Source organism: Osmerus eperlanus, chromosome 3 (assembly GCF_963692335.1).
Source record: "Osmerus eperlanus chromosome 3, fOsmEpe2.1, whole genome shotgun sequence".
Classification (NCBI taxonomy): Eukaryota; Metazoa; Chordata; class Actinopteri; order Osmeriformes; family Osmeridae; genus Osmerus; species Osmerus eperlanus.
In genome coordinates this window covers 9,920,600-9,946,059 of record NC_085020.1, presented here as the reverse complement: position 1 = coordinate 9,946,059, position 25,460 = coordinate 9,920,600, and the positions used below count along the sequence as shown (strand labels likewise).

General features: G+C 45.5%; 1 protein-coding gene across 1 annotated transcript; it reads right to left on the bottom strand.

Moving 5' to 3' along the window:
- Window positions 1-378: 378 nt before the first annotated feature.
- On the bottom strand, window positions 379-24,326 carry mao (monoamine oxidase). Its single transcript, XM_062457110.1, has 15 exons — window positions 24,175-24,326; window positions 17,623-17,717; window positions 17,303-17,440; window positions 9,998-10,102; window positions 9,717-9,808; window positions 9,453-9,594; window positions 5,934-6,083; window positions 5,253-5,412; window positions 4,979-5,075; window positions 4,839-4,892; window positions 4,624-4,681; window positions 4,296-4,393; window positions 4,065-4,176; window positions 3,814-3,876; window positions 379-3,691 (listed from the first exon to the last, which is right to left on the bottom strand). Exons 1-15 carry the CDS (start codon window positions 24,227-24,229, stop codon window positions 3,536-3,538), a joined length of 1,575 nt encoding a protein of 524 aa, XP_062313094.1. The 5' UTR covers window positions 24,230-24,326; the 3' UTR covers window positions 379-3,535.
- Between the last annotated feature and the right edge of the window lie 1,134 nt (window positions 24,327-25,460).

Genomic DNA, 25,460 nt, shown 5'->3' with positions numbered 1-25,460 from the left:
AATAAAAACCAATTCTGATTCTGATGCAAAAACATGCGGGTCCACACACCATATTTTCACAATGGGACATGTTTCAGATAGTGACGGGGAAAGTCCTGATTCTGGACCTGATTTGATGGCGTTGATAACTCTTCTCTAACTCTCTTTAACTGAAAGATACATTTTGACCCATTGCTGCCACCAAGTGGGTGTGCAGTGCTACTGCAATCTGCTTTATGCACCATCCCTTTGACCCTGTACGTGTGCTTAGTGGCACATTGAACTATTGCTCTGGATGAACACCAACAGGAAACTGGGTCAACAGCAAGTGGGGAAATGCTTGTGTGCTCTACTTATAACACACACACAACAAAAGTACAAAATACTATTAAACAGGTGTTAGGTTAACTCCATTTTTTTTTATATCACCAGTTTGGTAGTGGAATCATACAAAGACAAGAAAAAACGCAATCACCGGGCAATTAGGTAGGATTACTCGTACACACAGCTAAAGGAAAATACAGAACAGTCTAGAGCCTGATAATGAAGGAATCTGATGAGGATGAAGGAATCTGATGAGGATCTTAGAGTAAACAGGAAGTAATCAGGTTATCTGAATCCCTTTAGATAGAATACTGTACTGTGTCTGGAACTGACAAACCCTGCATTTGGAACGATCAGGTGTTCTGGAACGAGCAGAGATTCTGTCCTGCTCAGTTGCGTGTGTTGCCGTTCGGGGCACTGTAGCTCCAACGAGACAGATATGAGCCACGTCACATGATTGTTACAACCCTCTTATCATATTTCACAACACACAGCCCCACTCCTGTCCCTTCGGTGATACCAGCGGTGAACCACGTTCTGAAACCCAGCTTCCACCGGTGCTGGGAGGGCAGGAGACTGGAGAGAGGTGGAGGAGCAGGACTGGAGGCGTGCTATTTCTAACGCGGAAACATCGAAGCCAGGCAGCGGGAGAGAGCGAGGTTCGCCTGTGTGGCGACCACAGAGAGAGAGGCAGAGCAGCACAGCAATCACAACGTCACGTCACACCTAGCTTCACTGAAGGTGGGAGGGGGGGGGGGGTCGTTTAGACAAGGGCCCCTAAAACAAGGGCTGTCCTCATGCTTCTGTGTGTACTGCAGTGGGTTTGACTGTGTCAAATGGCCGAGGCGGCCGATTGGTCACTTGCCACGTAGGTGTCAATCGGGCTATGTGTGGGGTCACTTCCCTGATTGCATCTCTGGACTTTGATTCGAAAGCTGAGTGTCACATGAGCTCATTACAGGCTCCACCCCATCGTTTAAACGTAATGAATGCATTCTCAGCATAAGTGCAGTGGGTGCAGCTGTTAAACCAAGCGACCCAATCGGCATCCTACAGTGTCTGGTTAAAGCAAAGCAGTGGTACATGAGCTTAGTCACAAACAGACAGTACTGTAGTGTGTACGGTTCCGTTTTAACACGTTACTACTAGGGGAGTCTGGTGGCTGAGCGGTGAGAGAGTCGGGCTAGTAATCCGAAGGTCGCCAGTTCGATTCCCGGTCATGCCAACTGACGTTGTGTCCTTGGGCAAGGCACTTCACCCTACTTGCCTCGGGGGAATGTCCCTGTACTTACTGTAAGTCGCTCTGGATAAGAGCGTCTGCTAAATGACTAAATGTAAATGTACTACATGGCCATATAAGAAAGGACATTTCAGTTTCATCTTATCCAGTGTGGCCAGACGGTGATGAACCTTCACAACAGAGAGCTAGCCCGGGTCCATTTGACCTTTTCCTTTCCAGTGCAGACAGACAAGGACAGCGTTAGAGAGGAGAGGATAGTGTCATAGTCACACAGGCACTTGAGAAATGACAAAACACCATGACTTTCATTAAGGCACAACAACAGACTACACTCACGACAAACATACACACACACGTGTCTTTGGAAAGACAACACAATGATCCACTCCCTGGACTTAATGCACTGACAGTAGACATCCAAAAAGTTGGGCTGTGAATTTTCAGGTTCAGCTACATTTTCCTGGGTTGGTCGAATTTTCTGAGTAGGCAATTTTTTATAATCCCCCAAATAATTTGGAGATAAAATGGTGTAGCAGACGAAAGCCTTGTTAAACTTCATGTAAATAATGTCATGAAAATGTGTTTGGCTGTTAGAGGGTGTAAAAAATAGACAGCACCATCTGACAAGGAGAGAATTAGATGACAGTATTCCCACCAGTGAATGTTTGTTAGTAATACTATCCCCACTGTACTGACCTTGTCATACAGTTCTATTTATATGTTTTATTTCGTTATATTTGTATTCTTTCATCAGTTTCACTGAGCATTTGAGGACTGTCTTTAGGGCATCCTCCTCTGGTTAGTAATTCTATAAATATTAATAAGCTACTAGAGTGCTTTTAGTTTCAGATTTATCTCTGTGCTTTCCCCTAGTCTGGGTCTAGGAAAACAATACAATGCATATTTCAAATATATTCATACGTGAGAGATTCAAATCGAAAAAACGATTAAAAGAAATAATACCTAGATGATTCATATCGAAAATTAGGATCACCATACATTCAAATGCTTTCGTTCAGTGTACAGGAACTAGCTGGACCCTACACAGCAGCTTGGTAGAGAACAGACAGACTTCACTGGGTGAGACGTCTGCCTCTTCCGTTTCAGCACAGGAGGATGTGATGTACACGTGCCAGTCTGGTGGTCCCCACAGGCTTCTTCTATCCTAGGCCTAACAACGCTTATCATTGAAGCATCTGCATTTATGGGTAGGTATAGTCTAGAACCAGGCTGTGTCCAGGTATGTGTCCTGACATGGTTAAATGTTTCTCAGAGCTGGTTACAGCTGTTAAACCTTCAGGAATCAGCACCTAATATCAGCAGAGGTAATAGCACAAGGCTAAGATATTCTTGTACACTCTTTAGCGCCCATACACGGAAAACATGAAAATAACTGACCAATACAGATCAATAAATGTATTGGTAGTGTAAGGAATGATCAGTTCAATAAGGTAAGCTATATTTGTCAATTTGTCTATCTATTGATTTTAGTTTGGCCCTGGTTTATCTACCGTTTTTGGTTTCACTGATGAAGAACCAAAGTTGGATCCTCACAGATACTCACAAGCATTTCTTTTCTTCTCCCCCACAAACGCATCTCTTTAAGACAACCCCTTTTCAACACATATCAACAATATTCTAACCTGCCATCACACAGACGTTACAGACCTGTGAGATGTTACAAATGTCGTCACTGTATCACATCACTGGAACGGAAAATGGAGTACGTTAAGTTGCAAGGCCTGGTCTGGTCAGGGGAGATGGCGTCATGGTGTATCCATAACAATGGCTAGAGGTGTGTGTAGAGCTTAACAGTCTTTTACATGGCATGTAGGGTTGCTGACAGCCCGTTCCCCACAGAGGGCACCAGCTCTACCTCAGCCTCCTATGGGACAATGTGTTGAACCTGGGGCTGCGGTGAGAAGTGCGCTACTGGGGAAGGGCTGTGTCGTCAAAGATGCTCGAAAGGAGGATGATGGGAGGGGTCCAGGTTTAACTTCTGGACAGGAGCCCCTTCTTATAGGCCGTCAGCCCGGCTGCCGTGGCAAAGGAGAGGATGGAAGAAATGCCCACGAACTTGAGGAACCCGCCCACCGACGGAAGATTTCGCTCCCAAAATGTTGTCACGAACGGGTGGGCTGGAACTTCCTGTTGATGTCAGAGAGAAAGAGAGAGAGACACACACAAGGGAGTAAGAGGTATCTTACATAGAATACATTTCAAGAAATTCCACTGTAGCCTTTTTTAAACATTGTTGGATGAACACTTACAATAGACTCAGGCTCGGGTTGCCAGATCTGACTTGCAGGGATTTTTCCCATCGCACACATGATCTAAAAAAAGAAAACATCACAGAGATAACTAAAAGGCAGGTTCGCAGAAATCTTCTATCGTCTACCGAAGTCAATGGGACTTAGATCTCATTTGAAGCTCCAGGAAACGTTTCCTAAAGTTAATGGGTAGGGTTAGAGTTTGTATGTAACAGAGGGCGTCTTGTTGTGTTGATTGTGTGACCCCTGACCTCACGGGCGGCCCTCTCGCCGGCCTGGATGGCCCCCTCCATGTACCCACTCCACTCTGTGGCCGTCTCTGTGCCTGCAAAGTACAGCCGTCCAATTGGCTCTCTCAGAACCCTGCAGACAGGAGAGGAAATCAGAGAAGAGAAGTGGACGAATTGTTAAAAAGCTTTTCGACTTGAATCTATAATTATACATATCTAGTATATGTGACTGCAGGTGAATGTCAGACCAACCTGCCATACTGGGTGAGGATCCCAGGAGGGAAGTAGGCGGTGTAGCATCCTCCAGAGTACTCCTCCTCACACCAGTTCTTCTCCTCATAGTGGACAGGCTGTGGAAGAGGAGAAGGGAGGAGTGAGGAATACCTCCAAGTAGCGGTCTATTTCGCTTTTCCGGTGGTCTGCTCACAGGATCAATTCATCGGTCTCGCCCAATCCCTCTGTCCTTTTAGCCATTATCCATCCATCCATCCTCTCATCTATCCATTAATCAATCCATCCATCCATCCACTCATCTATCCATCCATCCACTCATCTGTCCATCGATCCATCCATCACTCACGTGCAGCGCCTCCTCTGAGCCCAGCACTCTGGAGTAGATCTCACAGATCCTCTTCTTCCTGAAAGTTAACAAAACCCAGAAAGGTGTCAGACATGCACAGGGGCCCCCGAGCCTGAACTAAACAGTCTCTGAATGGAGGGTCTCCAGATACTGTTTGGGATCAGGTTTGATCTCCATAGGAAGCCTGAATTGATCTAGAAACACGCAGTCTTTACCTCTCCTCTTTGGTCAGGCCTGCTAGCCTCCTGCACTTGCGGGCCAGGATGAATCTGGAGCACATGGATGAAGGAAGCACAGTTAGGACAAATAGAGCTGATTCTATGGCGGGACAGGAAACTGAGAGGCAGGAGCTTACCCCATAATGGCAGGCACAGTCCCATCAGGCTTGGTGTCATCTAGGGTCAGGCCAATTGGAGCCTCCTCCTCCTCAATCACCATGCTGCCACAGTACCCTGACACACACACACACACACACACACACACACACACACACACACACACACACACACACACACACACACACAGCACCCAAGAGTTCATTATAGCTCAAAAGATCCAAATAAATCAACTCTACCCTCAGCAAAAGTTAAACAAGGATCAATCTCTGCCATCTGTTCACCCTTCCCTACCCTTCTTCCTCCAGAAGTTCTCTCTGTAGTACACCATGCACTTGATCACACTGCCCATGGGCACACGGCTGATCAGCTGGTTCCTGAGAGGGGGCATCTCGGGGTTAAAGTGCATCTTCATGTTCAGACCAGGGGGTGTGGCCAGGATCACATACTTGGCCTGACAAAGATTAAAAAAAACACGCGCGCACAAAAGCTTAAGGAGTATTACATTTGTGGTTCCCCTGTGTACACTATCTCAGCCATTCTGATAAAAAAAGATTAGCTATATCCTGTAGCAGGGCTGATTTGAGTGTAACAAGAAGGTAGGTCTCTCAACTGGCCTCTCCCAGATCGCTGACCCCGGACCTACCCCAGATCTCTCCCCTGGCCTTTCCTCCAGTGTGCTAAGCAGCTCTGGACCAGTGTTAATGGGGTTTAACAGAGAAAGAGGATGTGAGCAGGCCAGGGTACAGAGATGAAGACCAGCTTTATGACAAAAATCCCCCTTGGCTTACCCCTCCACACACACACGCGTGCACACACACACATAAACACGAGGCCCTATGATCAGTGTTGTCACACTGACGGGCTAGTCTCGAATTCCCTAGGTGGCAGCAGAGAACACCTGTGTCTCGGCCTCAAATCAACATGAAGTCCACGCTACTCCCAAAACAATCAGTTACAGCAGCTGTTACTCACCTTGTATGTTTCCTTGTTAAGTGTCTCAACCACGACTTTGTCTCCGGTCTGGTCAACGCTGTACACCGGAGACTCCAACTTCACCAGGTCTCCCAGCTCCTCAGCCATACACTCGCTGATCTGGCTTGAGCCGCCCACAAATTTTCTCTCCTGCAGAGGACAGCATGGGGTCAGGGAACATTACAAATAAGAGGGCTGGCTTTTCATACGTTAGGAAGTTGCTATGGTGACTCTTGGTCTTTAATGAGCCCCCTCACACTTCAGGTCCGGTTCAATCTGTACATTTACATGTGTTCATTACTAAGCTGACGCTTTTATTCAAAGCAACGTATCATACGGGAGGAAGGGGGGCCAGACTCGGCTCCAGAACGAATGAAATGGGGGGGCATTTTTTTTCACAAGGGGGGCACGCATTTACAAAGCATGTATGAGAGTCAAAGTAAGAGCAGACCTGCATATTCTTCAGGAAAGTGTAGCCATGTTGATATTTAATTTATAGCCAATGCCAGCATTTCTTATTTATGCTTTAACAAAATCATTTTTTGAAGGGGCACAGCATTCCATTTGTGGGGGGCGGCATTGTCCATCTTGGAGCCGACCCTGAAGGGGGCGTGTATCTTGATCTGAAATCAAGTGCTCTAAGCTATACCTTCTGCTCCCTACATAGTCCATTAAAGTATTTCCAGCGGTTAGTGCCATGGTATGTATTTTTACCTGACACATTGCAACCATAACATCATCTCAACTACAGTATTGTAGAATCTGCTGTTTGGGTAGTACAACAACATCATATTTCAAGTGCATCATTGTAGAATTACATAGGTACAGTCTGTATTTACATGACGGAGCTACAACAGGATCTCAAATACAGAATACCAGTTTTGCAGGCACCACAATAAGTAATGTACAAATAAGTGAAACTTAAGGTGCCCTTAGTTCCAGTTACTTAATTCAGGTCAAACTAAGTCATATCTGTCTGGGTTCCTTAGCCAATACAGACAGATGGAGTTCTTAGTGGTAGTTTAGACTGGCACAGAGAGAAGTTAAGACAAGCAACAACCCCATCACGTACAGCACATCTGGGCTGAACGCTCTTATTACTCATCACGTACAGTACATCTACAGGGCTGAACTGGGGGGTATCTTATTGAGTGTAACCACGTGACAAGGGCAGAAGAATTCCCTCTCCCCTGTTGGAACAATTGAACTAAATGGCCCTCTTCACATTGTATAAGCGCAGCTAGTAGTATGTGTTGCATCGAGGAGGCAGGGAGTGCTTCCCTTAGATCATCCACTCCGCCAAAGTTAATCTACATGTCCATGTCATGTAACAATAAATGCTCAAATCTAATACGTGATTTTCTTGACTGAACTGCCCATACCCTCTTAGCGGTAATGAAAATAAACTGAGGAGGAAGATGACCTGATGACCAGAATAATTATGATTTTGTAACTAAAGACCAAAACCTATTTTTACCAGTTAACTCCCATAGTTAATACTAAATAAACTAAGTAAAATCAATACATAGCAAAAGTATATATTTAGAAATATACTTTGGTGGTAAATCCTGTATCTCTCCTGGTTAAAAATGTTTGAAGAAATGTGTGATGTATGCCTTCTCAAGGTACTGTCATGCATTACAGGGAAGACTATTGTCGGAAGTACCCTGCCCTGAGATATGTTATCTTGGAACCCCTCAAGGCTATCCTATAAATACAGATGACTGAAAGCCATTATATTTGTGGGATTTTTTAAAGAGCATTATTATAACAGTCTGTTGGTTTGGTTTTTGTAGATTTACCAATTATTGCATGGTTCCTTACAATTACATTAGTTTAATATTAAACTACTAAATTACATTTATGTAGCATGGTTGATCGTAAGTGTGCAGTTAGATGTTGGAACAACAATTCCGAGCTGCACATTTTCTGGCAGAATTGTGCCTGTCAAGACCAGGATATGTTAAGCCAGGAATGAGTATACTATTAGACATGTGTTTCTCTCAGTTTTCTTTTAACATTGAATTCATTTAGAAGATGCTTTTATCCATAGTGATTGATATGGCTATGATATTGATATTGATACGCTTTGCACAATAGAAAAGAGTGAGGCCTAAGTCACTATTACAGCAGGCTTATCCACGCTAAGTGCATCTTCCATTCAGTTGACACACTAATATTTAAATGCCCCTATAAACTGGTGGTCAGTTTTGTATACTTTATTGTATTTGTTTTGTATACTCCATTGTCTTTGTAGTGGGTTAACAGCTGATTATTGAACACACTTTCATGGTGAGATTCTCATCTGTGTCTAAGTTATGTCACTGTCTGTTTGGCGCTCGAGTATACATGTAACAGTATCCTTTGTTTTTTGATGCTGCAGACTGATCTATCAATTGGATTATTGCTGCTATACTTCACACTGAGCTGGGTTTGATAACTGCAAGTCCTCCCTTCAATTTGATACTCTTTAGTATATGAATTATTCGAGTTAGATGAAAGTAAAGCAGAGTAACAGAATTACAGTCTGTTTCCTGGAGTGCTTCACAGGCCTTGACCTCATTCTCAGACAAGCTCCCACCCTTACAGTCTGGTGATGAATGGTTTTAGAGAAGTCTGCCCTCTGCCAAGTGTTCCAGCTAAACCAGCCCAGGCTTGGTTTGCATTTCACATCAACTTCACTAAAATATGTCAGTTTAATTCCACAGTACATGGCATTTCAGACCGCAAGTGTGTGAATTAGAAAACAAAAATAAAACATTGGTACATAGAAGAAAAATGTTGAGCCTCTGGCTGAACAGAGAGCGATTCAGACACATGGGGAGGGGAGGGTAGAGGGGTTCATAGAGGAAGCAGGGCTTGGCAGACCATGCAACAAACAACTTATATGGGAAACTATGGTTCTATGTTATTATACATCTTGCAGTCTAATATTTGGCCTACTTGGGATCAAGACCAGGGGAGAGTGTATGGCGTGTTAAAAATACACCTAGTGCCTCCAAAATAATCTGTAACCCCCTTACATCCTATGGGGGTTAGTGTGTGTCTGTGAGTGTGTATGCACAATAGTGTGCGTGTATTTTGAAGGGCCGCTCAGTCAAACAGGAAATAACAATGGACCTCACATCAACATCCTATAATTACCCAAACACATCCCTTTTCCTTGTAACCATGGCAATTGGGCACTCAGCGTTCCCAAGTGAAGTAGGAGAATGGGGCAGCCCCTGGCTCCAAGGAACAGCCTTTTGTGAAGGCAGTAATTAATCAGGGAACAAGGACCTTGGTTCAGTCCTGGTTTGGGGGAATCTCAGGTCAAGAGAAATTTGGTGGGATAGCTAAAACACAAACAGAGAGACACACTGACAAAGACAGAGAAACAATTAACAAAGGTAGCTCTTGCAGAGGAGTGTCAGAGGAAGACGAGAGGGGGAAAATGTCTTTGGAGTTAGGTCGACGTTGTAGCGAAGTCAACAGGAGCCTGCACCTGTGTGTGTGTGTGTGTGGGGGGGGGGTGCCTACCTGTCCTCCATTGGTGGTAGAGAAGATCCTCATGGTTCCTCCACACTGCTTGACGTACCAGAGGAACCAAAGCGCCGACACCTCGTGGGGCTCCGAGGTCACGTTCACGTTCACAAACAAGGTGGCGAAGCGCCGGGCCGAACTGGAGGAGACGGAGAGAGGTAGAAGGTCATGGACCTGCACAGGACCACCTGGTCACAGTCAAGATGTCATAGAGTACAAGCCAATGAAGAGTTTTTTGCGTGTATGTGTGTGGTACAATACCCGGTCCAGCAGGTCTTGTCAAAGAGCTGCTTCATTGTCATCTTGTCCCACTCCTCAGCATGGGGAGCCCTCCAGGGAGCCTCTCTGGGGATCTGGAACATAGAACACAGAACGCTTAGAGAGTTCACTTGCTCTCGAATCCAGTTCTGGAATGTACGTGTTGTTCTCGACATTGTGACATTTGTCCGTTTGTTTGATAGAGGTTTTATATGATGCAGACATATCTACAGAGAGACAGGAGAGAGAGAGAAGAGAGAGAAAGAGAGAGAGAGAAGTGTTACCTCTGCACCCATCTCATCCATCTTCCTCCACAGGTTGTTGTAGTCCATGAGGGCAAAGGGGTTCCACATGGGTGGGAAGGAGCCCTTGAATGGGTATGACTTCCCCTAAAGGAACACAACATAATCATCATCATAATCAAAATAGTAAGGCTTTTATTTTTTGAAGGCATTATTTTAAAAATCTCTACAGACAGAGGTTTACTAATTCCAGTTAAAAGGTTTTCTTAAAGTGCCTAGTCAGAGTGAGAGTGCAAACTATCTCCCAATTTCCTGCAGGAGGCTTAATGTTTAACGTATGATAAACTATATCAGATGACCTTATAGATTTGATTAATGATCTGATGTCTGAATACAGCCTGGACTTGATTGGACTCACCGAAACCTGGTTAAAACCTGATGAATATTCCCCCCTGAATGAAGCATCGCCTCCGGATTTTGTGTACTCACACATCCCTCGTGTATCAAAGAAAGGTGGTAGATGATATATAAAGCTAGCTTCAACCTCAGCCTAAAATCTGTAAATACCTTTAAATCATTTGAAATAATTTGCTTGAAACCACCAACTATTTTAAAAAGGAATAATGCTACTACTCCTGGCCCCCCTCCCTCATTTTGTATAGTTACTCTATACCGGCCCCCTGGCCCGTATTCCCTCTTCCTGGAGGAATTTGCAGATTTTAGTGCTGATCTTGTGACATATACTGATAACGTCTTGATTATGGGTGATTTTAACATTCATGTGGATGACCCAAAAGATCCTTTAAGTAAGGCCTTTACTGCTCTAATGTATTCCACAGGTCTCACTCAGGTGGTTTCCAAACCTACCCATCTTCACTCGCATACATTAGATTTAGTTCTCACGCGGGGAATCAAGATTAGTGACGTCATTGTCCACCCCCACAATCCTATATTATCAGACCATTGTCTGGTCACCTTCAAAATGGACCTCTGCCAGAGCCTTGGAGGCACTAAGAATATTTCTACTAGCCGCTGCATAACCCCAAACACAGCTCTGGAACTGGCTAATATTCTACCCGCTGCACTAGAAGTCCTTGACGTCCCAAATAAATCATTAAATACTAAAACGAGGGATCTGAATTTGGTTCTTCAGCTATCCCTAGACTCTGTTGCCCCTCTCAAACCAAGGAAAAGAAAGGACAAGAAACTGGCTCCATGGTATTCAGAGGAAACCCGCACTCTTAAGAGGCTCACTAGAAAACTAGAACATAAGTGGCGTACCACTAAATTGGAGGTTTTCCGCCTGGCCTGGAAGGACAGCCTAATGGAGTACAAGCAAGTCCTCATTAGGTCCAGACCAGATTATTTCTCTAGGTTGATTAGTAAGAACAAACACAACACTAAGTTCCTATTTGACACTGTTGCAAATCTCACTAAGAAAAGTACACTCTGTGTTAGTTTCAGATTTCTCTCCCAATGATTTCTTAGATTTCTTTGACCAAAAAATGTATGCAATAAGGGACAAACTACAGGACTAGTCCTGGAGGAGTGGCCATCAACACTGAACTTTCCCCTATACCAAGCATGCTGCATATTGAGGCTCTCACTCACTTTAACCCTATTTCTATGGAAGCGTTCATCGAGCTGATAGACTCCTCGAAACCCACTAGCTGCCTTCTCGATCCTCTCCCTGCCAAACTCTGTAGGGAACTTCTCCCTATTATTGGACCACCCATGCTTAGTATTATTAATGAATCTATTGTAATTGGCCAAGTCCCCAACGATTTCAAACAAGCTATTATTAAGCCCCTTCTTAAAAAACCAAACCTGGATTCAGGCTGTCTTGGCAACTACAGGCCAATTTCAAATTTGCCATTTATCTCCAAAATTTTAGAGAAGGCTGTGGCACAACAGCTCACTGAGCACCTCTCCTCAAATCAGCTTTATGAACCTCTCCAGTCTGGATTTCGTCTCCACCACAGCACTGAAACTGCATTAGCCAAGGTAGTCAATGATCTACTGTTAGCCTCTGACGCGGGTTCTTTCTCTGTCCTGGTTCTTCTAGACCTAAGTGCAGCTTTTGACACGGTGGATCATGAGATTCTCTTGGAACGTATGGAGAACTATGTTGGGATTTCTGGTACATCACTTCAGTGGTTTAGATCGTATCTATCCGATAGATCACAATATGTCCACTATGATGGCTGCTCATCCAGGAGCTCCACTGTAAAATACGGAGTACCACAGGGTTCAGTTCTAGGCCCTCTGTTATTTTCTGTCTATATGCTGCCTTTAGGAAACATAATTAGAAGCTCTGGGGTAAATTTTCACTGTTATGCAGATGATACTCAGCTATATATGTCTATAAAGTCTGGAGAATTTCCACATGCTATGGAAAAATGTGTTTCTAGGTTGAGAGCTTGGATGACTGCAAATTTCCTTCTTCTAAATTCGGATAAAACCGAGGTTCAAATTTTCGGTCCTAAAAAATATAGAAATAATTTTTCCAATCTGACCTTAGACCTAGACGGCGTCAAAGTCTCTCAAAACCAGCTAGTAAAAAATTTAGGAGTCACAATGGACCCAGACCTTTCGTTTGAGTACCATATTAAGCAAATTACTAGAACTGCATTTTTCCATCTACGTAATATTGCCAAAATACGAAAATTTCTCTCAAAGGATGATGCCGAAAAACTAATACATGCATTTGTTACGTCCCGATTGGACTATTGCAATGTGTTGTTCTCTGGCCTCCCAATTACCCACCTAAAAAATTTACAGCGGGTGCAAAATGCTGCTGCTAGACTATTGACCAGAACAAGAAAGTTTGATCACATAACATCTACTCTTGTCTCTCTACACTGGCTCCCTATCCAAGCCAGAGCTGACTTCAAAGTTCTACTACTAACCTACAAATCTCTGCATGGATTGGCACCACTGTACCTCTCCGGTCTCCTTGCACCCTATTGCCCCACAAGGACACTTAGATCTCAAGATGCCGGCTATCTGGTGGTTCCCAAAATTAAGAAAAAAACAGCTGGAGGTAGGGCGTTCTCATATAGAGCGCCTCTTCTCTGGAATAAACTACCCGTCTCAATTAGGGAGTCTGATACTGTTTCGACGTTTAAAATTAGGTTAAAAACGTTATTGTTTAGTCAATTCTACGACTGTTAAAGGTAAGTATGTTACTAGTTGGAGGCAACGGGGGACGGGTTGTTTCCATCCTTATTCTTTAAGTACAACTTATTTTAGAGTTCTCTTCCCCTGGAACAGATTTCATGTTCCAAATGAGGGGGGCTGTCGCTGTCTTGGTGTGTGGGGTTGCATCAAATTCCCCTTTTTTGCTCTGTTAAATTGCTGCACCAGTCCACACTTGACCGGTGGGGATCTCATTCTATTATGACTGTAACTGTTAGCTGCTCCTGGCATTCTCTAATCCCTGCTGTCCTCTCTCTGTCCCCCCCCCACACACATCCCTTGTGGTGTGGGGGGTTTGAGTTGTCAGCACCTGCCTGGTCGTCGGTCAGCCAACGCTGGACCTGGTCGCGAGTCTCCCGGTCCTGTCCTACATCTATAAAGTTGAATAATGGATTTTGGTGTTTTAAAAACCCATCGACACTGTATGAATATGTTTAGCCTGTGTTCTGCTCCTCTCTCCCACCAACCGTCTCTGGAGGAGGGGATCCCTCTCTGAATTGCTCCTCCCAAGGTTTCTTCCATTTTTTTTTTCTCCTGTTGAGAGTTTTTTGGGAGTTTTTCCTTGTCTTCCTTGAGGGTTTAGGTTGGTTGAGGGGCAGTTCTATGGGCATATGTGAAGCCCTCTGTGACATGCTTGCGTGTAAAAAGGGCTATACAAATACATTGGATTTGATTTGACTTATAGATAAGATCTCATTTATTCCGAATTTCTCAATCCTAACTGTGGTGAAAGTCACAGAACAGTTTGTGTGCAAGTGCAGCTTTGGACATTGAGGGCCTCAATAATTGATAACAGGTATCTAAGTGAGCTCTTTCACGTTTATGATAGTGATTTCTCATTAATGATCACTATGCTGAGGTGGCAGCTCTGCCAGGCTAAGGCACCAGTTTGCTGATAGGGGAAACTAGGCCTGGCCTTTTGGATTAGCTTCTGCCAAAGGAAAGCTGATTAGCCGTGCGGCTCACTGGGATGCTAACCCTAATTACACAATGACTGGGCCAATGCATGTGTGCATGGACATTATTGACTAACACTGGTAAACTGTCAGGGAATTGAGCGTGAATGCTAAATGCTACGTTACAAGTTAGGCAACAGTCACACTCTCTGCTGCCAAGGGCATGACTGATAGCAGCATACCTCTAACAAAGAATATGAAATACAGGTTTAAATCCCAATTTGATCAAATATATATTTTTTTGTACCTTTAAAAAACAACACTTTTTTCACATTGTTATTTCTGAGTTGCTCTTAGCACTCACAAAGCCTACATTTTGAGCCCAATTTGTTTGAATTACATTTTGGTCTTAAAAAAGAAATGTTGCTCATTGTAGCTCACAACAGCAATATTAAGCAACGTTATGTTAAATAACTGACTAATAACTGACTAATCCTAGAAGGCTAACAGAAGTTATCTGAACCTGTTTGATCAGATCTAAAACAGACAAACAGGTTTTTATGCCAAAACCACAGACAAACAGGTGTATTTTAACGTTAAAATACAAAATTGAACAACGGAGTTGTTCTTAGGCGGTTTGGATTGTCTCAAAATGCTCACATTCAGAGCATGTCGTGAGGTGCGCAAACGTCATGGCAGCAAGGTGAAATTTAGGTCATGGTCCAAGATCGATGAAATCGATTCTTTGTGCTTTTCAAAAACAACACAATGACCTGAGCCTGTCGTGAGGTATAGGACATTCTCTGAAACAGTGTCCACGCCGCATTGTAGCCCACTAGGATCTTTCTCTTGCACTAATTTGTCACTAATGTGCTGTTGTCAGACAACCTTTTCCTCATGTGGATGATGAAATAGAGGCCTGAGGTTGTTGTGTCGGGTTATCACCTAAAGGAGCCATCGATTGGACAGCACGCATGTTCACAGAACCCAAGGTGTGTGTGCATGTGTTACACTGTACAGTACAGTGTGTTTAAAATGGCCTATTGCAAGAATATGTTCTGTATGTGAACTGTAACTGTTAAATGTATGGCCTATTGGCACACTGATGCAGAGTAGTAGCTTGGTCCTTTAGGGATGCTGCAATGTTATAGTGCCAGCGACACACACACACACACACACACACACACACACACACACACACACACACACCCACACCCACACCCACACCCACAACCACACCACACTGAGAGACAGTGATACTGGGTGAGGAGCTTTTGATGAGGCATGCTGCCATGGAAACCATCCAGGAAGCTACCAGGAAGGGTAGCGGAGTGTGTAAGCGTTTGTGTGTGTGCGTGTGTGTGTGTATGTGTGTGCAGCTCTTAGAAAGGATCTGAGAGATAGTAGCTAGGGAAACACTCTTTCCAAGGCTCCTGTGCTTTACTCCCTACACACGAGTGTTTCGCTTGCACGGCTGCATGCAACCACAAGGCACGCAGACACTCCCAGACACACACACACAAAACCCACACACTTTATGGATAATAAATCTTTCACATCCCTTGCCAAAATCACAAATGTGTTTGACACGGTTGTGTAAAATGTTCCTGTCTGCAACAATGCCTTTCTAATGTTCATTATGTAAGAATGAATCCTATAAATCTATGACAGAAAATGGCCAAATCAATGCAGGGGTGAGCTCCCTACGGCAAACAGGCTCTTCTGATGTGGTTCGAGCAGGAGGCTTGAACCTGGACCGACTGACACATGGACACAGACGTGTCTCCTATTCATATCGGCCAAGATTTGTATTGAATGTAATCTTCATATCGTCCATGCAGAGGAGCCAGGAAGGGGTATCAGACTTCCCTCTGATCGAGGTACAGCTGGAGACCAGCGGGAGGGAGTCTGGGCATGCCCAGTAGAGCAGAGGGGTGGGGTTTCCAGAGGAATGCTTCTCTGTACTTCGGGGAGTCAAGGAAACCCTTTGACATCACCTGCGTCGACGCTGTGCTGCACATGTCTCCTCTCATTGACGTACAACTGGCATGTACATGTGCATGTGAGTAGGCCTGAATGAGTGTCCGTGCGTGCGTGTAGGAGAAACCATATCTGAGGTTGGTAAGGGAACAGATAGATAGTGCGCTTCCGTAAGTGTGGCCCGTGTGTGTGTGTGGTCGTGTGTTAAGCGTGGCCCATCCCAGGGAAGCCTCCCAGTGTGTCTACGCCGCCCCTGCAGTTTCTCCTGTCTACATGGACGGTACTTCAGAGGACGACGTCTGCCAGTCTCACCAGCAGAGGGGGCCTGTGATTTACAGTGGCAGGCAGGTTGGCCAGGGGGACTTGGCTGTCACTGTAGGCCTAATCAAATCAGAGGAAGCAGCATGCGTGTGTTAAGGGCAGTGGTGCGGCTGCCCTAATGCGATATGGAGGGAGGGAAAATGAAGATGGTGGATGGGGGGGAGAGGGGAGGGGAGGAAGGAATACAGAGAGACAGAGAGAGAGAGAGAGAGAGAGGGGGGAGTGATAGAGAGAGAGAGAGAGAGAGAGAGAGAGAGAGAGAGAGAGAGAGAGAGAGAGAGAGCAGAAGCTGCTCCTCCACATCTCTTTCGTTCTCTTCCCCTAATTCTCTCTCCACCTACTCTCTCTTTCATTGACCACTCTGTCCAGGAGAAACCACATTAGAGATAAAGGAAGCCCCCAGGCAGAGATTAGCATCTCCAGTTCCTAGCACCTAGTGCTTAATGCTGGGCTAGGAAAGGGTGGCTGGCTTGCTATCTGGAGGACACCATAAAGGCAGTAGGTGGTCATGGAGAGAGCTCTCAAGTAACGAAGAGTCTCATGGACATGTTATGATGTATAGCAAGGTTTAGGATGCATTTCATGTATTGTTAAAATCCTATGGAACAAGGCAACAAGGGCAACAAGGGTTGGTGTTTGTTGCTAGATACAGTAGTCACTTCCAAAACAGACATGTGTTTCCTAAACATTGAGCCATGATGGAGGCAGACCAGGAAGTCTATCTGATGAGAATGGTCAATGCTGACCAGAACTCCTGCCCCTAGGCCACCGTGGTTCAGTGAACTGTTTGTCAGTGGGATGACTGGGTCTACCTTACATCGATCCTGCTATTCTGAGCTCTGCACATGGATCTCTTCAGACCCGGTGGAAAAACAGATTCAAACTGCCAATTTATTGTTGTTTTCCATCTTGACTTGGCTCTCTGTGTTCACACTAACATAAACACACTTACCTTGACATAGTGCACCAGACTCTCTTCCTCGTTGACTTTATAGGTTTTGACATTGTATTCCTTGGCCAATCGGAGGATGCGGTTCTGAGTGGGCCCGATATAAGCCCCGCCCAGGTCCACATACGTGGTCTCCTTATTCTAAAATAGCAGAGATCAAGATAGAGTGAGAGCGCAAAAGGGAGAGGGGGACAAAGCAACAAACATCATCAGTATATATAGCATATCATCTTCAACTTGTGAAAGAGAAGAAGTCCACTGACTAAGTATTCACTCTCAGATCAGTGTTTTCTTTAAGGTTGTGGGTGGAGCCAAAGTCTCACCCGAACAGTGAAGGTCCGCCCTCCAACTCGGTCTCTGGCCTCCAGAACCACAGGCTTCAGCCCACTCGCCTTCAACAGCTTGGCTGCACTTAACCCTGAGAAAGAGAAAGACAGTGAGGGAGAGAGAGAAAGGTAGGGAGGGTGGGGGGAGGGGGGAGTCGAGAGAGAGGGAGTGAAGGCAAGAGAGAATGAGAGAGCGAGATTAATAATGTGTAACGAACACAAGTTCCTTTTGTGTTTTATGTCGGTGGGCGGGACCTTTCGAGCATCGATGGTCAGGGATAAGGTCAGGGTCAGGGACTGGCTTAAAGTCTGGGCCAAGATGATTTGTCCCAGTTATTTTATGCTATGCTACAACACAACGTTTAGTTCTGCTCTGTCTCTCTGCCTGAGTGCTTTATGTAACAACATGATTTGTATGACTTTGCATTGCCCTTCTCTGTGCAATTCTGTCCAATACAACATAACACATAACAACACATCACACACAGGGGGGTTGCGGGGGTTGCGGTAAGAGCAAGGGGAGGGATTCAGGGCAAATAGAAATAACTGTATACACTGCGGATGTGTGAGAGAGGATCACACACCACCTGACCTGCACACATCATGTGAGAATACAGGGAGAGAGAGACTGAGAGAGAGATAATTTCACATCCATAATTTCACAACCTCACACGGCTACAGAGAGGAAGCAGTGCTAGGGGAAGGTCTTTCCGGAAGCTCCCGATCACCTAGAGTTCTCAGGCTCTCAGAGGACACGTTTACAGGGGCCCAGTTCAACAGGGCTGGACAGTGTTAGAATTGTAACGTAAACGACTATACAGCTGTCTAAGCTACTAAAGCACAGCAGAGTCACCAAGTCAAGCTACACGGCAACAGTCCTGTAGAAGTGGTCTTGGGAACCAGCTGACTGAGAGCTGTTTGTCGCAGCAGTACGAGTGAGGGAAATACTCCAGAGGTAGACCAGAACAGTACCACTCTGACCCCAGGCCCTCTCTGTCTCAACCCTAATCCCAGAAGACACGTACACCTAATGAAGCGAGGTCAGATCCAACATACATGCACACGCGCACACACAAACACACATACACGCACACACATTCACACACCCATAAAAGCAAGTATGCACCACATGCATGTGCTAACTTAGGTTAAATGAGGGTTAGGAAGGGAGAGAGAAAGAACGAGAGAGAGACACAGAAAGAGAAAGAAAGATAGAGAAAAAGAGAGAATGAGAGAGAGAAAGAAGACAGAAAGAGAGGGACAAAGCAGAAGAAGCACGTTTTCTGTGGAACACTCTCTCAACAGGAGCTCACATCTGCAGTGGTTTTATGACCCCCCCACCCACCCACCCGCCCCCCCCCCCCAATCCCTCTCGCCAGATCCCTCTAAGCCTGGAAGGCTACCAGAGTTTATATTGGTTTAAGCATACTTTATCATGTATTACTTATCCAACCCCACCAATGTAAACAACCCTGCCGCGCTCCTTCCAGCCCTGCAGTGCTCTGGCCAGAGACTGAGGAGTGTCTGACAGATACGACTCTCCTGTCTTCTGATGCTATTAGGTGTGCTCTCCTCAAAAGGTCAGATGGCCGCTCAATAGCCCTAAACAAAGACCAGCTCTGACTGCACCCTTGCTAATGGTGGATGACCACCGCAGTCTTGAAACAAGCAAGTGGCTCATGGATCTTTGATCTGAAAATGAAAGCCTTGATCTGACGGCGAGGATGATGATGATGATACCATTTTGTAATCAGGTTCCCTTCTGAATAAGGGACTTGTTTGTTAGGGCCACGATGAGAGTGCGATGATGAAAAGAAAGAAAATGAACATAAGAAAATGAGCACACTGCAATCAGCCATAGAACATAAGCCCCAGTTCACGACGAGCTTTCATTCAGAGCTGCTGACTGGGACAATGTAACCCCTTTGGGGAAAAGGTGCATGAAATAACCAGTATATCAAAAAAAAATTCTGTTCCTGTGTACAGAAAGAAAAAGGACAACTGCATCGGAAGTGGCTGAAGGAGAGTAAGAGGCACCAAGCCTCTGGTACAGGGTTCAGAGTGAAGGTGGAGTGTGAGCTGTGGGGCTGGGGCCGGGGTTCTGCGGCTGGGGTTCTGGGGCTGGGGTTCTGGGGCAGGGGTTCTGGGGCTGGGGTTCTGGGGCTGGGGTTCTGGGGCTGGGGTTCTGGGGCAGGGGTTCTGGGGCTGGGGCAGGGGTTCTGGGGCAGGGGTTCTGGGGCTGGGGAAGGGCCTCTGGGGCTGGGGTTCTGGGGCAGGGGTTCTGGGGCTGGGGTTCTGGAGCTGGGGCAGGGGTTCTGGGCACAAGGAGTGATACCGTTATGGAAGCTGGAGCAATGTGTTGAACTAGGGCTAGGGCTATGCTAAGTAAAGGTTTTGAGGTTGAAGGTCGTCTGTAACCAGGGCTGACTGAGGAGAGGGCTGATGCTGAGACCACTCCTGCTCCATAGAGTAGGCAGCCATGGAGAATGGCCCTAAAGGGATTATCATGGAGGAAAAGGTCAGGCTGGCTTTGAAGGAAACGTTTGTAGATCAAAGGCCTACTCTGGTAGAATGGAGATTGCTGCCTCAATCTTACTACAGCGTCTCTCTCTCTCACTCTCTCTTTTACTCGTTTCTTACATTCCCACTGTCTCTAAATAACTTTCCCAAATCGATCATTTCTCTCTCATACATTCTGTCCTGTCGCTATTTATCCTCTCTTCTATCACTCTCTTATCTGTCTCTATATCCATCCTGATTCCCCCTCTCTTCACCCTGCCCACCATCTCTTCCCCAGCTAGCACCTTGTAGCAGTGGCTGACCCAATTGTGTTGGTGTTTCTCTCTCATCTCTGTGGAGGTAGAGATCCATACAAGCCCTCATCTTCACCCCCCCCCCCCCTCCCCCCCTCTGCTTCTGATGTGTTGGAATACTTCAAACGTTGCAACATTCCTGACACCAGAGCGTTAATGGTCAACACATACTACTACTACTATGGGCCAGAGGGGAGATACTGTCATGTCTTGTTTTGGCTGGAAGCATCCATTTGTTATAACACATCAGGACACACACCTATAACACATCAGGACACACACCTACATCCACAGAGAGAGAGAGAGAGAGAGAGAGAGAGAGAGAGAGAGAGAGAGAGAGAGAGAGAGAGAGAGAGAGAGAGAGAGAGAGAGAGACTAGCCCTATCTTCCCCCTTCCCCACTGTCAATATACAAAGCTGATTATTACTGGAAACAAGATTGAAATGCTAGGCACAGTTTCCCTGACAACAGTAAATGTAAAGCCACTTGGCAGGAGTGTGTGTGTGTGTGTGTTGTTGGCAGGGGTGAATGCATCCTTTGTCTTCAGCTTGCCTTGTCTTTATTCAAAGATGACATAACTAGAACAGAGACACCACAACTGGACTCACGCTGAACACACACACTTTTTCAAAGGTCATACCAATCCATCGGTGTCCCCTATGCCTTATTCTGAACCTGATCACAGGTGAATGAACTCACAGTATCATCAAAGTCTGACAATGTTTTACAGTTTTACAGCCCAACCTCATTGACTCTCTTATTTTATTAATAACCCCTGCATTCCTCTGTCCATAGCAACCCAGTCTGCCTCTCTCATGGGACTCTGACCCCCCCCTCACCTCCGTGCCTTCACCCCCTGGATCCTACCCCCACCAGCCCCCCCCCCCCCCCTGTGTCTGTGCTAATTTTCTGAATCACATTACCACTTCTGTCTATCAGCAAAGGGCCACCAGATGGGAGATTACATGCATCTTTAACTCCCAGACCTCCTTATCTTCCCTCCATTTCTCTCTGGAAGTCTCTTTCTCGCTCTGACCCTTGCTTACTCTCTCTCTTTGACTTTTCCTTTTTCTGCTTTATTAGACGTATACTACCAGCAAATGGTAGGATACACACATTTCATAGCATGTATGTGCGCGTGTGTATGTATGGACGGAGAGTTCCAAGTGTCTCACAACGGGTGAGTCCAAACCTGCCACATCTCTCTGTTAATATCGCATGTTATCTTCACAAGTAGACCAAACACGAGACACACAGACAAAACCCTAACCCTGCAATGTCGCGAGCCAACATTGACGTGACAACATTGACAACAAGACGTGGGGCTGCCTCACCTGTCAGTAATGACCTCCTCAGGTCTAACAAATAAAGCTGCACTATTGAAAAGCCATTACAAACAGGAGGGAGGGGTAGGAGTCAAAGGGGGAGATAACAGCATCCAGCTCCCTTGGTTACTATTGGTTCTCTTGCCTGACACGACCATGTGTAGTCTTTGGGTTGAGTATGAGCACAGCTGACGGCAGGGAGACATATCCCACACTATTATTCATATGTGGGAGGTTGAATCAGGTGCTCCACACACACACACTCACACACAGCATGGTGTGGAGGGCATGGTGTTTGCTCAGCTGGATGGAGTGTGTGGTATTTCAGGCCCCTCCCGCTGTTTACTGGGGGGCAGATTTAGGAGGAGTCCACCCAGTTGAGCTTTGATAATCCCTATGACACGGTGGATTCCAGTTGGGAAGAATACCCTTTTCGTCAACAGGGTTGTTCATAGTTAAGAAGCTGTTCGTTACCTCCTTAGAAAGGGCGACGTCGACAATCGCGGAGTTTATATAGTTGTAATACGCCGATGGAGAAGGAATGATCGACCCGAAACAATCCACACCAGGCCGCTGTCTGTGCACACACAGCGGACTGGTGTGTGCTGCCTTGCCTGGCTCACATCCAGACCCCTACATACCAACAGTATTCAGCATGAGCATGTTCAGCACCAGGAACAGCCAACACACATTTACGTTTTACCCACACAGACACTCACTCCCCCGCATGGCATCTGTAGGAGCAGTTACATTTTAGTCATTTAGCAGACGCTCTTATCCAGAGCGACACAGTAGTTACAGAAATCCACACCAGATAGCTGAGCCTTGTCTAGTTTTTACCCAACGATGGAAAATACCGTCTTGATCCAGAATTCCTATTGAGCGTGACGCAATTACATAGCCATTTGACTTTACAATCATCTAGCTCTCAAGGTGAAGGTGTTGGTCTGTTGGCTGGGAGGACTCCTGCTGTGTTTAAAGACCTCTGTTCTCAGGGAGACTCCTACGCACATATTTACTACTTTTGGCTGACATACATTTCATGAAAGAGAACTGCCCAACTGGTCCATTATTCGTTTCAGGGTTGCAGTACAATTGTGAGCCATTCAGCTCTTTTGTCTTGCTTTTCTCGAAAGCTCTGACTTCTCTATTCCCCCGCCTCGTGTTTCCTTCTTTCCCTTCCTGTTTCGTCAGCCTTATCTCCTTCATTTTCTCCATCCTTTCATGTCTCTCTGAGGACCTTCTCCAGCAAAACAACGGTGATATTTCTTTTTGCCTCGTTATTTATTTTCCTCCCTCCCCCCCTCTTTCCATCCATCACTCTCTCCCTTCCTCGTTCCCTGCTGATGGTTTGGTAACAGGCTGTCAGAAATGTTTAGTGTTTTCTTGGAAAGTGCTAGCTCCCCCTAAGGGAGAGGCCAACTGGCTAATGGCTGGAACATGACAATTACATTTACAGACTGGAGAGAGAGAAATGTCCTTTGATTAGAAGACTGTACTGTATGGGCCTCATTGCCACCCTCTAAAGAGCAACAAACAAATTGAGCAATAACAAAGTGAGATTCAACAGAAGACCAAAAGAGAGAAAAGAGAAAGAGAAAATTACCGGTCTCTCAAAGATCTGACAAACAGATCGACAGACAGACACGTAGACTGACTGACAGACTGTCTCTAAAGGACTGTCAATAAGTAACTTTATGAGGCGGGAAGGGGGGGGGGGGGTGAAAACGGTCAATGGTCAACGCAGTAAATAGGCTACATGGTCACTACAGTTTACTCTTATCAAGGACGGTTGCTGATCTGTGTCAACAATTGTACACCATCCATTACTGGTCCACATCTCATGTTGGTGAAACCAAAATTATACAAACAATGGCACTGCAGGTGACACTTTGAACAAAACCCGCTACGGCTTTTAAGTGTAGCAACATTACAATACCCATTTACAGCATTATAACCAACTGTACTGCTGCATTTAACCAACGGTGGAGTTTACGCAACACCGACACTCCTATGACAACAGCGACAACTCGATAGATGCAGCTTCACGGAAGAGACTGTCAAGCGAAATAAACTGGACAACGTTGGTTGCTACTGACAAAAGAAAAAACGGGGGGAAAGCTGTTAAATCGGGTTAACCAGTTCCGAGCTCCATGTTCAAACAGGTTAAATAGTCAGGCTATGATGTCTGAGTAATTTGACATGAGGCAAATGTCCAATTTTGCCTATGCAACAGTTGTTCACTTATATAAAACACTAGGCGACCGCCGGTGGCGCGAGGTGTCTGAGATTCGCAGGAAATCACTCTAAATTGAGAAGAGTTCTTCTCAATGTTCGGTCCGTCAAATGTTAAAGTATTTGTTGATTTAACAAGTTCATGCAATAATGTTTTGTTTAAATTGACGACTAACCTGATATTCCTCCCCCGACCACTATTACATCGTATGTGTTGCTCGGTGCTGTCATGTTGTTTGCCGCTCTCTCTGCCTCTCTCTCTCTCTCTGCCCCAGCTGGCTGCAGTTTGCTTGCCTGCTCGCTCGGTGCAGAACGCGTCGAAGACAGGGGATCGCATCTGTATTATAGCGTCAAGGCAGGGCCGCTTCCCCTCGGCCCCGCCTACGAGTTGTAGACTAGACTACTCAAGCAGCATGATTCTGTTGTGACATTTTGGACCATATATTTCTCGAAAGGTCGTTTATTCTCATCTCCTCGCACTAGGCTAGAAAAACACCTTGGTGTGTGAGAGATGTGGCCTTAGAAGTTAAGTATTGTATTCGATTAAGCAGATACTTTCATACCTCCTGTTGTGTGCCACCCTACTGGTGTAGACCCCACTGAACTAATAGGAATAATTTGAACCATAATCGTGTCTGTTAAACTCTGAAACATAAATTCATTTTTTTTCTGCCTGCAATAACATGCAACGCAAAACTCAAAGGAACACCGTACAGACGAGGCTGTGTAAAATGTTAAAAAGCTTCTTATGGACAGCCTATACCATTTTTTAATCGGATTTCATAATCAGTTTTGCACCTGATACACAGAACCATCTAATATGAAGGCTCACACTCTCATCGGCACACACGATCATACCTTCATTCGTATTCTATAGTTTGTATTGCCCCCTTGTGGATATAAATAATATCGTTAGAAATTGAGTCCTACTCTTGGACTCTTCTGAGAGGTTAAAAACCTGTGAACCCCGCTCCACATGCAGTGTTAGCCACTCATACAATTCATACCTTGTTCTCAGTGTGTCTTTGAGTGCGTGTGTGTTTGTCTGTGTGTGTATGGGTGTATGTGTGTGCAGTTATTTGTGCATGTACATGTGTGTTGTATGTCGAGTGTTGTGTTGGTGTGGATGTATGTACGGATCTCTGTCTCATGCTAAAAGATGCAGTGCAGTACAGTATATGATCCATAATGGGCATACCGCAGATAATCTTAATCCAGATTGGATCTCATTTATGGGGTAATCTACTAAAGCCCAACGCTAGCATATCTCTGTCCTAGCTCTAGCCAACTGCAGAGTGAACAGCAGATACTTTGACACAGCTGAGGTATGCCGGTGTCAAACAACATCAGATAGCACTTATCTGTCTCTCCTGCAACAACGGAAAGCAAGTTTGTGTGTAAAACTATCAGACTGTCTGTGTGCATTTGTGTGTGTGCGTGTTTGTGTGTTTGAGGGTTGTTG

Coding starts and splice junctions, on each gene's coding strand:
- mao (XM_062457110.1), bottom strand. CDS start 24,229: ATGACAGCACCGAGCAACACATACGATGTAATAGTGGTCGGGGGAGGA. Junction 9,809..9,997: donor TGGATGAGATGGGTGCAGAG/GTAACACTTCTC, acceptor TCTATGTTCCAG/ATCCCCAGAGAGGCTCCCTG. Junction 9,595..9,716: donor GACAAGACCTGCTGGACCGG/GTATTGTACCAC, acceptor CGTCTCCTCCAG/TTCGGCCCGGCGCTTCGCCA.